The 15,739-nt window shown below is 42.8% G+C and overlaps 1 protein-coding gene and 1 pseudogene across 1 annotated transcript; both read right to left on the bottom strand.

The window, feature by feature from the left end:
- Window positions 1–1,181: 1,181 nt before the first annotated feature.
- LOC144249569 (olfactory receptor 10A7-like) lies at window positions 1,182–2,124 on the bottom strand (annotated as a pseudogene).
- An 8,630-nt stretch (window positions 2,125–10,754) lies between these two features.
- Window positions 10,755–11,773, bottom strand: LOC144249454 (olfactory receptor 6E1-like). The gene is made up of 2 exons (XM_077791672.1): window positions 11,296–11,773; window positions 10,755–11,233 (listed from the first exon to the last, which is right to left on the bottom strand). The coding sequence occupies exons 1-2, from the start codon at window positions 11,771–11,773 to the stop codon at window positions 10,755–10,757; spliced, it is 957 nt and encodes a 318-aa protein (XP_077647798.1).
- Window positions 11,774–15,739: the final 3,966 nt, after the last annotated feature.

Below are 15,739 nucleotides of genomic sequence, written 5' to 3'. Positions count from 1 at the left end.
CCCCAGCAACTGGGGAGATTGAGGGAGGAAGAACTGAAGAGCAGCCCTAGCAGTTAGCAAAGCCTTAAGAAACTTAGCAAGACCCTGTCTCAAAATAAAAATAAATAAGTAAATAAATAAATAGGGCTGGGGATCTGGCTCAGTGCCCCTGGGTTCAATCCCCAGTACCAAAATAAATAAATAAATAGGATGTCTATTTAGTGGAAGTACAATCACAATTTCAGTATGAAATTGTTCTCACTAGCAGATGGAAGATGGCAGAGGATCTAGACTGCATGGTGTTCTAAATCAGTGTTATTGGGTCTAAGGGGACAATGTTCATCTACCTGTACAAAATCATAAGTTTACATGGCATTTCCTGAGCTTTCAAGTAAGAAATCCATGCACAGAGAAGTTATTTGTAAAGAACATAGAACAATTAATTGTTGTGATTTGGAATTAAATCTGCAGTCTGCCTCCAAAGTCAGCAATCTTAGTAACAAATTAGTATGTAGCCCTTGGAAATTCCACATTTGTTATTATATTGTAGCAAATTTATTTAAGTATATAAAAAGTAAATTAATGGAATTACTGTTATTTTTTATTTATGAGAGCTGTCTTTGATGGGGAACAAACTGAATAGAGAATTTCTTTTCATTTTAAAGTTAAGGAAAACACATAGTTTTCTAAAATTATTCAAAATGGGCAAAAATTTAGATAAATAAAAATTAACAGAATCTATGCTCCTTTAAAAATGATCATTAATAGCTTTAAATATATTTCCATCTCTTGATGTTGAAAACAATATGGATTTCTCCATTTTCATTGTCATTCTTTTGCTTCTGAAGGAGCTGAGACTCACCTTCACATTGAGACCCCACCAGGCAGCTGCTGTGGGGAACAGAAATGCACACCTCAGCGAGACCTGAGGCTTAGGAAGACAGAAAAGACGGAATCAAATGCTATGCAAGGGTAGAGTCTAAAGGAGGTTCACAGGTATGCCATCCGAACCAGCAGAGCGATGCTCCAAGACTCCCTAGGTGAACACCTAGCATGTCCATTTGCAGAGGAGAAATTGAGCTGGAAGCACTAGGGAACGTTTGCAAAAATGCAGTGGTGATCTTCACCTGCCAATCTGCCAGACTGGATTTCCATGATGGAATTTGGATGTGAGCATGCTGAGAAGGAAAGTGGGCATGTGGCTAATGTCTAAGGAGCGCAGCCTGTGGCTTTCGCACTGCACGGTATCTCCCTATCACCCTCCCCAGGGCTCCCTGCACCTCCTTGTTTCTCAGGCTGTAAATGAAAGGATTCAGCATGGGGTTGATGACTGCGTAGAACAAGGAGATGAGCTTCTCCCCCTCCGCGGAGTAAAGGGACTTGGGCCTCAGGTACCTGATCAGCCCCGTCCTGTAGTAAATGGTCACCACAGTCAGGTGGGAGGTGCAGGTGGAGAAGGGTCTTTTGCCCTCCGCGGAGTCCACCCTCATCACAGCCAGCAGGATGCGAAGGTAGGAGAGCAGAATGAGGAGGAAGGGTACCATCACGGTTCCAGCGCCCCCTACCGCCATCATGGCTTCCTGCAGCGTCGTGTCTGCACAGAACAGATGCAGAAGGATCGGCAGCTCGCAGAAAATGTAGTCCACCACGTAGGGACCGCAGAGTGGGAGGACGAAGCAGGAGAGCGGCACCACCGAAGCGAAAAAACCCAGCGCCCAGGCGCCCAGCGGGCCAGCTCAGGAGCAGCAGGTTTCGCAGCGGGTGGCAGATGGCCATGTAGCGGTCCAGAGCCATCACTGCCAGAAGGAAGCTCTCCGTGCACTCGAGGAACAGGGTGAGGTAGGTCTGAGCAAGGCAGAAGGCGTAGGAGATGACATTCCTGCTTGTGAGGAAGTTGAAGAGCATCTTGGGCACCACCAGCGTGCTGAAGAGGACGTTCAGCAAAGCCAGGTGACAAAGGAAGAAGTACATGGGCGACTGCAGAGAGACATCGAGGACCACTAAGGTGACAACCGCCGTATTCCCGAAGCAGCACGTCGGGTAGACCAGAGAGAGCAGGAGGAACAGGGGGAGCTCGGCCTGGGGGTGATTGGAGAAGCCCACAAGCACCAGCTCAGAGACAACGCTGGCGTTGGCCAGTCTCATGGCCGCCACTGACCAATGCCTGTGGCAGGGAGGAGAAAGCAGCATCTGAGGAAGGAACCCTGGGGTCGAGCCAGTCCCCCTGCACTCGGCTCCACTGCCAAAGTCAGTGCGTTTTAAACAGAAGTGGCAACCGTTTGTGAAATCTCCTTGGACAGCAGAACACTCGAGCACAGCACTCTCACCCCGTGGCCTGCCTTCTGGCAAAGCGGAACTTTACTTGGGTATTTATTTTAATCACATATATGACGCAAGGCAGATCTTTAGGTTTCAAGCTGAGCACTTCAGCCACCTCTGCTCACTATTTTCCATGTATCCAGTGCATCCCTATATTTTGCCAATCAAATGTTTTAGGTTCAATAAAATAAGGTGACTTGTCCAACATCACACATTGAAAATTTGAAGGCTGAAAATAATTCCATTCTCCTCTAACTACAGTAAAAACAGAAATGACAGAATAGTTTTCCCTTATCATGACAAAAGGTTTGTTTTTTTCTTCCTGATCCCTAAGGAAAATAAATTATCATCTCATATTTGTGGAACACTACAGCTAATTGGTCTATTTCAACCATCTTAGTGTTAGTAAAAATAATATAGTTAATTATCCAAACAATGGAGCTTTTGAATTTCTAGGAATTTCTAGTCATGATCTCCGAGTACATAATACTGTCATTTCAAACCTAGGCCTTTTGATTACTCTAAGCAATGTGGGATTGGCTCTACCGGACTGTGTTTCCCAAATATGCCCACATCTACAGCAATACACTTTCTATAATCTTTAAGAAAATATGAATTTCATGTTCCTGCTTGTGCTGAAACAGAAGCTGTGGACAGGTCACATGAAGTGCAGATCGTCTTCTAAGACACACATATGCCAATGTCCGCTGCTGCTACCATGCAGCATAGCACCAAAGGGAAACAAACAGAGCTTCTGAGATATTTTTTTTTTCCTCCCAGTGCTGGGGATCCAAGCCACAACCTCATTCCTGCTAGGCAAGTGGCAAGTACTCTACCACTGAGTACATTCCCAGTCCTGTTCCTGAGATTCTTTTTTTTTTTTTTTTTGTAATGTGGATTTTGAGACAGGGCCTCCCTAAGTTGCTTAGGACCTCACTAAGTTGCTGAGGCTGGCCTTGAACTTGTGATCCTCCTGCCTCAGCCTCCTGAATTGCTGAGATTACAAGTTTGTTTCACTCTGCCCAGCTCTGAGAATATTTTGAATTATAGCAGTGCAGAAATCATAAATCATGGAGCCCAAGATTCACATAAACTCAGACATCACTCTTTTCTCCACTGAGTTCTATTTCTACTATTTTTCTCTTTGTCCTGTTTAAAATCCCCCCTTTTGTAGCTTCCCTGTTTGATTCTTTATGAAGGATATTTCTAGATTTTTCCATCTACTCTCTTCTCAGTGTTTTTCCATTTTGCACAGCCTGCATCAAACAATGAGCAGGACTACTTGACACCAAGCCACACGGTGGGGGAGGATAAAAGGGAAACAGAGGCCCAGATGAAGCCAGAGAGGGAGAGCTGGAACTGGAGGATGCCCACGGGGAGGGAGGCACTTGGGGAGAGGAGTCTCCATACTTGCTTGATTTTAGATGTTAGGCAACATGTTCATTCATAGTTGGTACTGGTACTTCGTAAATGAATTGTCCTGAAAAGGATCAAATTTTCAGATCTTTACCTATTAAAGAGGTGGTATGAAGAGCACAGCTTTGTCAGCCACTGGGGCTCCTCACAGTTAAGCTTAGCTAGAAATTGTCTCTTCTTCACAAGGTGCTTCTCAGCACTGTGGAACTCAGGTTGCAAAGAATGAGAGGACCATTGTAATAATCTGCAAAGCCCATTTCTCGTTCTTAGTCAAGTTTATAAGCTATTCACATCCTCTTATTCCCTTCCTTACTCCCCCCCAAATTTATATTGCATTCACTGCAAGGAAATGAGAGTGAAGTGAAGGAAAGATGCTTTCTAGGCATTATAAATTGGAGTAGAGACTTCAGTGAGTTAAGTGAAATATATTAACAGCCGAAGTTTTAGCTGAATCCCAAAGGGAACCAGTTAACTTCATGTAAAAAATAAAAACTAATTAATTATTGTGCCTCTTACTTTTGATGCAGACAGCTCATTAATGCAACTTTAATTTCCTACTGATGGTTCCAGGTGTTGACTTTGTTACTTCTCTGTGAGGAACATCTTAATTTGGAATTTTAAATTCAAAAAATTTAAAACTAATATGTTAATGACATATTTTAAGACATACAAATTTTCTGAACAGAAATTTTGCAAAATCCTGGGTAAATTCAATTATGTTATAAATATAAGTAATACAATTAACAAAGAAATGTTATGTTACTTAAGTGTGGATAACTCTTTTGTGGTCAGACATATGCCATTCTCCAAAGCAAGAACACTGGCAAGGGCTGGGGTTGTGGCTCAGTGGGAGAGCGCTTGCCTAGCATGTGTGAGGCACTGGGTTTGATCCTCAGCACCACATAAAAATGAAATAAAGATATTGTGACCACCTATAACTAAAATATATATACATATTTTTTTAAAAAAGAACACTGGCAAAATAAAGCTCCTGGGTGGACTTCCATAACAACCCTTTAACAAACTTGAATCACAGGCAGAAAAATTTACTTAATTCCATATAAATTAATAAAAATAACTGTTTGTTTTTTGTTGATACTATTGCCCATTCCCTTTAAAAGTTGAGTTTTTGAGCATCAAATTATCTCCAGACAAAATTAGAGGGAACAAAGGCAAATTTCCGATTATATACAAGATGCTCATGAAACATATAACTGAAGGGGCAAAGACACCTCACCTGTCCATGTGTTCATCACAATGCATTACCATGCAGTGATAAGCACTATGACTTATAGCAGGGTAAAATAAAGAATAGCCAAAGTACCGGCCTTGATCAAAGTCGAGCAAAGACTTCGTAAAGTTTCGACAGGTGAGAGGGTACCTGGAGAAATGGAGGATGCCGTAGGTGAGGAAGGATTACTGGAGGGCAGTGTGGAGAGTTCACAGCCCCCCCATCCATGAACTCGCTCTTCTGGGGCTGGGACGATGGAAGAAAGAGGTTCAGGGCACACAGGATAGTGGCCAAGCTGAAACAGCAGGTCGGTGTGTCTCAGATGCTCCTAACGGACGTGGGGAGTTCAGATTCTGTTTTAAGTGAACCCTCGACCATGTCCTCTGTGTGTGTTTGTGTGTGTGTGTGTGTGTGTGGTATGAGTCTTCCCTTCCTGAACACCTGAGTGCTTCCTTTTTCTGCATAATGTCAACTCAGCAAACCACCACACTCAACAGGAGGCAATGTGACTGCAAACTATCACTGTGACCATCTTACAGAGCGTGCTGTCCCCACACATTGATACTCTACGATGTGCAGTTCTGTAGTGTCCCTGTGACCATCAAAGTGCTTTTTAATCTTTAGTCATCTTAAAGTAATTCATATACAAACACAATCTCACCATGTGACTGTGAGCGTAGATGATGGGAACACAACACAGCCACCCTCTCCCAGCTGTAGTGACAGATCCTTAACTTGCCCTCTGTGGGGCTGAGGGTCTTGTACTTTGAGGTCCACTCCCAAAGATCTTGTCACTTAGCCTCGTCCCTGGAGGATGTCTGGCCTCAGCCAAGTGTCCTCCAGTGGGTCTTTCGTGGTTTCATTGCATAGGCTGAAGGTGAAGGGATTTGGGAGAGGTGCCATGACCCTGGAGCTTCCTGTCCATGACAGGCTGCTCATCTGAGAGGGGATGACTCAGGCAAAGCTGGGGGTCCCACAGCCACAGAGACCACTGAGCAGAGAGAGGTGCTGCTGCCATGGGCTGCCCTGGGCCTCAGCCCGAGGACCCCTGCAGAATGGTGGAGATGGTGTGGACCTAGGAACCTCTGTGAATGCCAGGACTTGCTCAGAGGGACAAGGGACTGAGGAAGCCCAGGGGCTCATGGCACCAGTGTCCACACAAGTCCAAGGGAGGAGCGGCGCTTCCACAGAGAGAGTGATCTGTCAACCTGGACCACAGAGCAGCAGCCCTACCTTGAGGATGATAAATGGAAGGGTGAGGAGAGAGCCACCCACCCCAGAGGGGACGAGGAGGTGGATAGAAGGAACTGGTCTTCTTTGCAGGGTACTGAAAGGGGCTGCAAATGGCCACACAGTGGTCATGGGATGCGACAGCCAAGGGAATAACTCAGAGCCTCCAGAAAGAAAGTAAACAGGACTGGGTGAAGCACCCAGCAAATGAGGCTCTTTTCTGCTGGAAGGAAGCCTGCTAACCTCACAGAACAGCATGGGCTGTGGTTAATATTTCACTGAAGGTGAGAAATACTTGGAAGAGAGGAGCCTGCCCAACAATTAGGACAGTGATGTCAAGCACTGCACCAAATAGGTCATTAAAAACATCCAGAAGAGGCCCCGGGCCCTGGTGCTGGGCACCCGGTAAGAGTGAATTTCACAATGCTCAGTGCATTGTCATGATAAAAGCACTCAAAAAACTTGGGATAGAAGGAAATTTCCTCAACTTGTAATAAGGGACATGTATGAAAATCCACAGTCAACATATTACTCAATGGTGCAAGACAGAAACCTCTTCCATTACAATCAGGAGCAAGACATGTGTGATTGTTTTCACCACAGGGTAAAACTAGAAACTCTTCTTTTCCAAAAAGGATATTTTATTTTTAATTGTACATATTTATGGGATACACTGTGATATTTCACTACATGTGTACAATGAGTAATAGATCAGGGCAATTAGCCTCTTATCCTTAAATGTTTATCCTTTCTTTGTATTGATAAGCTTTGAACTATTCTCTTCTAGTTCATTTCAAAATACTTAATAAATAGGTTGTTATTTATTAAGTAGTATAGAGAAGTATTATAGAACTCTAGAACTTATTCCTTCTAACTATTTTGGTTCCCATTATCCTAGCCCCCACTTTCCTCCCTGCTCTACTGTTGGAATAACTTTCGGTTCACAGCTAGCAGCTACAAGCAGCTCAGAGTGCTAGGAAAACCTATGCTAGGTAGTACAGACCTGACAGGAACACCAGCAGGATAGGGCACCCTGCTCTAGCCAGCCGTCTGTGAATCCACATCATCAGCACTTGTGGTCAGCATTGTCAAGCTACCAGACTACCAGGTCAGGAAACCAAGCGTCAAGTGCTTCAGGGCATGTAACTCCCCAAATCATAGTCCCTCTCCCGTAGGGTCAAAGACCCTTCCAGCCTGCCTTCCATCATGACAGCAAGATTTAGTGCTTCCTCATAGTGTGGTTACATTAGGCATAAGATGATTGGCTTATAGATGTTAAGGTGCTTATGTGTGATTGGCGGGCACACCCTACCTGAACCCTATAACAGCAGTATGCATTCCAAAAATAAACGAGCTGGCCTGGAGGTCAACTGAGATTGTCACCTGCCAGCTCTCACCAGCTCCCAGCATCCCTGTGTTGCTTTGACACCGCGTCTCTATCCCCCACCCCCACCCCCCACTGAAATAGCTGAGTAACCATCAACCACACTAGGAACTCAGGAACTCATACACTCTACCCATCCTCTATGAACACTACTCTGTTTTCTCCTTTAAGAAATCAACTTTTTTAGCTTCCAAGTGTATAACTATGAAACTCGTTAAAATCCTCGGGGAAATGCTTTATGACATTCATTTGGCAAGGATTTCTTGATATAAGATCAAAATAGCAGGCAACACAAGGAACAAAGGAAGTAAATTGTGTTTCACCAAATTAAAAACTGTGCATCAACAGACACAATCAGCATGGTGAAAAGGCAATTCGTGGAGTGGAAATAATTATTGCAAATCATATGTCTGGTAAAGAAGTCATATTAAGAAAATGTAAGGAACCTGCAAAGCTCAACAATAAAGAAAACAAGTCAACCTAAGAATAGCTATCCAAGTCAACAATGGGCAAAAGACTTGAACAGACTTTCTCCCAAGAAGATATACAAATGGCCAATAGACACATCAAAACCTATTCCACATCACTCATTATTGAGGGAATGCAAATCCAAAGCTCAATGAGACACCACTACATATCCAAAAGGATGCCAGTTATTCAAAAGGCCCCCAAACTGTAAAATAACAAGTGTTCATAGGATGTGGATAAATTAAAGCCCCTGAGCATTGCTAGTGATGACAGTATGAGGGTCCTCAAAAATTAAATGTAAATATCTATCAATTTTAGAAGATTAAACCTTATGGCATGTCATTTTAACTACTGGTATATACCTAAAGGAATTGAAATCAAACAGATATTTGTAAACCAATGACTATAAAACCATTATTCCTTTTAACCAAATGGTAGAATGACTATGGGAATCTAAGTCCATTGGCAGAGAGCAGGTTAGCAAAGGAGTGTGTGTGTGTGTGTGTGTGTGTGTGTGTGTGAGAGAGAGAGAGAGAGAGAGAGAGAGAGAGAGAGAGAGAGAGAGAGAGAGATTAGTTAGCCTTGTAAAAGAAATGAAATTCTGATGTGTGCTGCAATAGCAATAAACCTGGAACTGTATGCTAGGTAACCTGACCTGGATGCAAGAGGACTGGCATCTTTACAGGAGCAGCCTGGAGGAGCACAAATCCCCTGAGGCAGGTGGTGCAAGGGCTGAGGACTTTCTGTCCCAGGGGGCGTGGAGTTCCATTTTGAGAGGATGCATGTCTCTGGACAGGGAACGTGGGGACAGCTGTCCACAGGTGAATGCACCTAAGGCCACTGGACTGTGCCCTGCAACAGGGAAAACACAGATTTTATGTTGTGTGAATTTTGCCCCAGTAAAGTTATCATGAATGGATCATGTATGGATCAGTTTTTGTATAAAAAAAAGACATATATATATATACTAATTTAGAACCTTCATGTGAGTCTATGTGCAAAAAATGTGGTAAGGTTATTGACAAATAAACCATTTATTGTCTTCCCCATGTTCTTTTCATATTTACCTAGGTTGTCTACACTGGCTCTCATTAACTCTGAGTAACCTTGCACTTAACAGGATAAAAATACATATTAAGCTTGAGAAATAATGACTGAATCTCTGAGCTCTATGCAGCCCCTGCCTTGCTTACGCTGTGGCCTCAGACCTCCCTTCTTATCTCCACCATGTAAGAAGTTAGAATAAGGTATTCTAGATATTTTTCATCTATACAATTTTGTTATCCTGCTGACAAATAGCTGAACTTATCTTCAACCTTGAAGAAGTTATATGGTAATCTTACTTTGGCATGCTTTTGAGTTTTATTTGAAAGTTTCAGGAAAAGGGAAAATTAAAAAAAAAATGTGAACTTTTTAACACATTTTTGAACACTTTCAAATTCTCCCCAGAACATTGTTATACCCACATGTGAGTAATACAAAAGTATGCATTTACAGAAGATATTTCACAAATGAATCTAACTTACAAGTACAAGAATTGTTTCAGATGCTGCAGGGCATGCTGGTGCACACCTGTAATCCCAGCAGCTCAGGAGGCTGAGACAGAAGGATCGCACATTCAAAGCCAGCCTCAGCAACGTCAATGCATTAAGCAACCCAGTGAGACCCTGTCTCTAAATAAAATACAAAATAGGGCTGGGGATGTGGTCAGTGGTCAAGTGCCCCTGAGTTCAATCCCTAGTTCAAAAAAATATAAATAAATAAATAAATAAAAACAAAAAGAATTGTTTCAGTTGCATTAACAAATCAGAAACTATTTAAATTATATTATTTAATCCCTCCCGTTTTCCTCAACTAATGGAGGCATACCAAGACAACCAGCAACAGAAATATAAGTAAAACAGCCACAGGAATGACCTACTCTGCAAATTCTGTATCATAGGCAATGAAGTTTACCAACCGATCGCAATAGGGGATGCAATACAATTTCAAGTAAAGGAAAGTAGTGTTTGATACAGGAGGTCCGGGACATGCAATTCCCCGGGAAATGTGGAGAGCCACCTTATCTGGGGACAGTGAGGGGGAGGGAGCTGCTACCAGGAGCTGCCTGACTGCCATCATCCCCATCTGCAATCTGGCCAGCTGCTCTAGAGAGGCTTTTCTTCGGAAGTTCATGCCCACTAACTTCATCACTAATCATATTCCCAGGTTTTTCTCATGACAACATAGCAGAATAAAACGGTGACTTCCAGACGTTATACTGGGGGAACTCTAGCTCCCTTCCGCTGGCCAGCCATGATTGAACTCTAGGAGAGTGCTCCAGATGTGCCCTAGAAGCTTGCTGGCAAGTGAGCAGACACTGCTGGGAAGACCAGGAACACGAGGAAGATTATTAGGACTCACTCTTCCGATTAGAAGAGGAGAGTCAGACTTTCAAAATCGGAGAAGCGTAGGGCATTCGCAGTTCACAATGAGGAATCAGTTAGATCCTCAAGAGACGAGGAGCAAAGAGGAGCAACTGAACCCACCAAATGCAGACGCTGTAGCTTTGCGGTTTCTTTTGTCACAAGCTACAGCATGCCTGACAAATGCAGCACGTGTCTTATTTCTCATCTGTCAGCCTCTGTTGGAGAGTCTGACGGGCATTAAGAGGTCAGAAAATTAACTCTGTGCAGTTAGAAGACAAATGCTTTTGCAGCCCGTCCTGAGGGCACCTTCGTGGAAGTGTCACCTTGGGCACATGTTTGACCCTAGTCTGCTAGGGCATTTCGCCAGGGCGTCTCTGAGCGAGCCTTTCACTTTCTCGTTGCGCAGACTGTATATGAAGGGGTTCAGCATGGGCGTGACGATGGTGTTCAGCACGGTGGCGAACTTGTTCACGTCCATCACGCCGCCCTTCCGCGGGCGCACGTAGATGAAGATGGAGCTACCACAGTACAGCATTACCACCGTGATGTGCGAGGCGCAGGTGGAGAAGGCCTTGCGCCGGCCCTGCGCCAAGGGCATCCTGAGCGCTGTGATGATGATGCAGGTGTAGGACACGCCGGTCAGGAGCAGGGAGCCCAGGAGCAGCACCGCCGAGGAGACGAAGTCCGCCAGCTCGGCCAGAGAGGTGTCCGCGCAGACCAGCTTCAGCACCAGGGCGCTGTCGCAGAAGAAGTGGTTCACCACGTTGGGCCCACAGAAGGGCAGGGGGGCCGTTAAAACTGACGGCGCCAGGATGGACAGAAAGGCACCCATGTAAGACCCCAGGAGCAGCGCCACGCACATCTGTTCATGATGAGCGCATACCGCAGTGGATTGCAGATGGCGACGTACAGATCAAAGGACATGACTGCCAGGTGGAAGAACTCGGTGGACCCCAGGAGGAAGTAGAAGAAAGACTGCGTGAGGCAGCCCACAAAGGAGATGGCTTTGGTGAGGGAGAAAGTGTTGGCCAGCATCTCAGGCACCACCGTGGAGGTGATGGCCACCTCGAGGAAGGAGAGGTTGGCTACGAAGAAGTACATGGGTGAGTGCAGGCGACGGTCACAGCCCACTAGAAGGATGATCAGGGTGTTGCCAACCAGAGATGTCAGGTACATGAGCAGGAACACATAGAAAAGAAGAATGTTCACGGGTTTCTCATTCTGAAACCCAAGCAGGATGAACTCAGTGACCCTGGTCAGGTTGTTCCCATCCATGCAGCTTCCACTTCCACCTGTAGTGAAGGAAAGAGGGGTTCGTTGTCCCCTGGAGGCACCCATCCTATCTACATGGATTAAGCCCCTTTTGTTTTTATGGAGGGAATCATAATGAAAGCAAATGATTATTTTCCAGTGTTCAAATAGGCCCTGAGATGAGCCAGGGAAGATAAGAGAGCTCAAAGCTGAGATGCCCTCTTAATAGGAATGAGTCTCAAGGACTTTATGACAACTTCCACCTCTCCTTAGGAAAGCTGTGAACCTCTTGTGATGGGGAATCCAAGGGCTCTCAAGACCTGTGGACAACTGCATGGACATACTATAGTGTCCCTCACCCTCTCAGAGGCCAAGTATTCATTTACAGTGCTGACCAGCACAGCTGCAATCACGACCAACTCTACATTAGTGCATAGATACAAAGTGTCTTTTAAAGTTATTTTATTACCAATGAGAAAGAAAAATATTGAAAAAACACAACTATACACAATCACATAATAGGTTGATGACCCCTGAGCACCAACCAACACTGTCAAATTGACCACTAAAATAGTTAAAGTCAGCCTTGTGCCAACTCTCCATGGAATCTGATGTCATTGTGCATTAAATGTTAATAGAGCATTCAGAAGTAAGGGAAAAGATCGCAAAATACAACTTTTAAAAATAGCACTGTTGCTTATTCTTATCTTGGAATTCAGACAGATAAAGCAAATGTTCAGGAAGAGGGGTAGAGGAGTTGAACCTCTGGGATTTTGCTTTTCTTATGAGTAACAACAAAAAGCTAAGATTATGCAGTTGTTCAGAAATCAAGGGCCAGAAGTACAGAGAAAACAGGAACCTGTTGCAGACAGTTTTGTGTGTGTTAAGTTGTCACTTAGAAATATTTATATTATATTATCAAGCTAATCAACTGAAGTTATCCACTCTTATGAGTAGAAGTTTGAAATGAGGCATGATTTCAAATCCCAAATTGCAATACAAACAAAAAATTGATACTGACAAGCTTTGACAAAGCTGACTTTAGGAGAGTGGATATTTTTGTTGCTACTTTTCCATAGAGTGATGGATGAGTGTGTTAGAGGCTAGTGGAAAATTTTATCACAAATGCCCGTGCTGCAAACAAGATAAGCTTTTGTATCTAATTAGGTTTTAGGTTTGGATGCTTGTATGACACAAATATTTATTAGTTTGTTCTTTAATTCACTTTTATTATTACATATTTATAGCACACTGGAAAGCAAGTAGATGTGCAGATAAATTTCTTATAGGAATTTCTCTTCCTCATATCTTTTCTCATTTCAGGATATAAGGAAGAAAAAGGATTTGGTTTAAAATGGAGGTTTGTACTATAATCCTTTTTAATGACCTTTCCAAATACATTAACCTGAGTTCAATATTTTAATTAATAAGCACTGAACGTGTCAGTAAAGTGATGTGGTGAGAAAAACTGCAATCAGTTTCATTCCTGTGATCATGAAAGAGGACATGTGAATGGCTGATGGAGAAGTGCAAAGCAACATTTGATTACAGGATGTCACTAGAAAAAGCTCCTCCTGTGGTCCCCATAGAGCTAGCTTAACTGTAAGCAATCACTGTGTGCCGTGATGTACAGCAGGGTCTGGCAGAGACTGAACACAGGTGGAGAGGTAATGCAGCTCCTTCTAGTCAATCAGAAAACTCTGCATGGGTTCCTCAATAAGTGAAAGCAGATGGAAGAGAGCAGAGAGTCACAGCCATAGAGAGAATATAAAGAGGAAATGGGAATAAAGAACATCTACTCACCCGCTACAGTGTATCAGAAGTTTGTGAGTGCTTGAGGGCATTGCTTCCAGTTCTCTTTATTTTTAAGTGCATGACTTGGGTATGGACAACAGTGGGAATGCTTCTAAAGATTATTTCCTTTTTCAGACAGTCTCAAAATATTAGAAAACAAATTTATGGAGATTACAACTGTGTGTGTGTGTGTGTGTGTGTGTGTGTGTGCGTGCAAGTGCAGTCTCCTGGGAGTGGTGTGCCTTCTCCACATGCCTCTGGGAAGAACTGACGTGAAGTCTGTGATCTTGTTCGTCTTCAGGTTATTGGAGCTGGAAAGCAGGAGGGAAGCCAAGGTTCAGCACGGTGACTTCCCTAGAGGCAGGGCTTCAAGTGGAACGGTGGTCTCCAGAGATCAATTTATGCAACCAAAAAGAAAAACTCTGTAATTAAAAGAAAAGTAAAAGTTTTCCAAATTGAACAGGTGAACTTGCAAACACAACCTCCATGAGAAACACAGGGACCTCCAGAGAAATCATCAGTGGGTCAAGGCTGGCTCCACTAACTGCAGAATACTGTCCCTCCACCATCAGGGCAGGAGGTAGGTTTTCACCCTCTTAGACCTTATCGCCTTAGCCAACCTTTAGTAAGTACTATCTACTAGCTGTTAGCACCCGTAGTAAATAATATGCACTAGTAATCTCCCAAAATAGTAAGGGTGTTAGTTGTAAACTTATGATAACCATATGAAATAGGTGGCACCATTACCATGAGTTATGATAACTATTTTACATAAGCAATAAAAGAAAAACTAACTTTAAAATGTTAAAAATTACAAAATATGAATAAATAAATTCAGCAAAGTAGCAGGATATAAAATCAATACACATAAATCAAAGGCATTTCTGTACATCAGTGTCAAGTCCTCTAAAAGGGAAATGAGGAAAACTACCCCATTTACAATAGCCTAAAAAAAATACCTGGGAATCAATTTAACAGAAGAGATGAAAGACCTCTATAGTGAAAACCACAGAACACTAAAGAAAGAAATTGAAGAAGACTTTAGAAGATGGAAAGATCTATTTTGCTCTTGCTTTGCAGAATTAATATTGTTAAAATGACCATTCCACCAAAAGCACTATACAGATTTAATGCAATTCCAGTAAAAATCCCAATGACATTCCTCATAGAAAAAGAAATAAAAGTCATGAAATTTATCTGAAAAAATAAGAGACCCAGAATAGCTAAAACAATCCTTAGCAAGAAGAGTGAAGCAGGAGGCATCACTATATCAGACCTTAAACTGCACTACAGAGCAATAGTAACAAAAATATCATTACATTGGCAGCAAAATAGACCTCTAGACCAATGGTATAGAATAGAAGACACACTAACCCACATAATTACAGTTATCTTATATTAGACGAAGGTGCCAGAAACATACATTGGAGAAAAGATAGCCTCTTCAGCAAATGGGGCTGGGAAAACTGAAAATCCACATGTAACAAAATGAAATTAAACCCCTATCTCTCACCATGCACAAAACTCAACTCAAAGTGGATCAAGGACCTAGGAATTAAACCAGAGACATGGCGCTTATTTGAAGAAAAAGTAGGCCTAAATCTCAATCATGTCAGATTAGGCTCCAATTTCCTTAATAAGAGTCCTATAGCATAAGAATTAAAACCAAGAATCAATAAATGGGATGGATTCAAATTAAAAAGCTTCTTCTTAGCAAAAGAAACAATCAGTGAGGTGAATAGAGAACCTACAGAATGGGAGCAAATTTTGCCACAGGCACATCAGATAGAGCACTAATCTTAGGATATATAAAGCACTCAAAAATCTTAACATCAAAAAAAAAAAATTACCCAGTCAACAAATGGGTGAAGGAACTGAACAGTCACTTCTCAGAAGATGATATACAATCAATCAACAAATATATGAAAAAATGTTCAACATCTCTAGCAATTAGAGAAATGCAAATAAAAACTACTGTAAGATTTCATCTCACTCCAGTCAGAATGGCAGCTAATATGAAGACAAACAACTATAAGAGTTGGAGAGGATGTGGGGGAAAAGGCACACTCATACATTGCTGTGGGACTACAAACTGGTGCAGCCAACATGAAAAGCATTATGGAGAATACATGGAAAGCTGGGAATGGAGCCACCATTTGATCCAGCTATCCCACTCCTCGGTTTATACCCAAAGGACTTAAAAACAGCATATTACAGGGACACAGCCACATCAATGTTTACAGCAGCTCAATTCACAAT

Source organism: Urocitellus parryii, chromosome 1 (assembly GCF_045843805.1).
Source record: "Urocitellus parryii isolate mUroPar1 chromosome 1, mUroPar1.hap1, whole genome shotgun sequence".
In the NCBI taxonomy this organism is placed as follows: domain Eukaryota; kingdom Metazoa; phylum Chordata; class Mammalia; order Rodentia; family Sciuridae; genus Urocitellus; species Urocitellus parryii.
Note: the sequence above shows the minus strand (reverse complement) of the source record. Positions and strands in the feature narration are given on the sequence as shown.

What these genes read in the sequence shown, in the direction of transcription:
- LOC144249454 (XM_077791672.1), bottom strand. Translation starts at nt 11,773, where the DNA reads ATGGGTGCCTCCAGGGGACAACGAACCCCTCTTTCCTTCACTACAGGT. An exon ending in TGCGCTCATCATGAACAGAT is followed by an intron (nt 11,234 to 11,295) that starts GTGCGTGGCGCT and finishes TGGCGCCGTCAG; the next exon opens with TTTTAACGGCCCCCCTGCCC.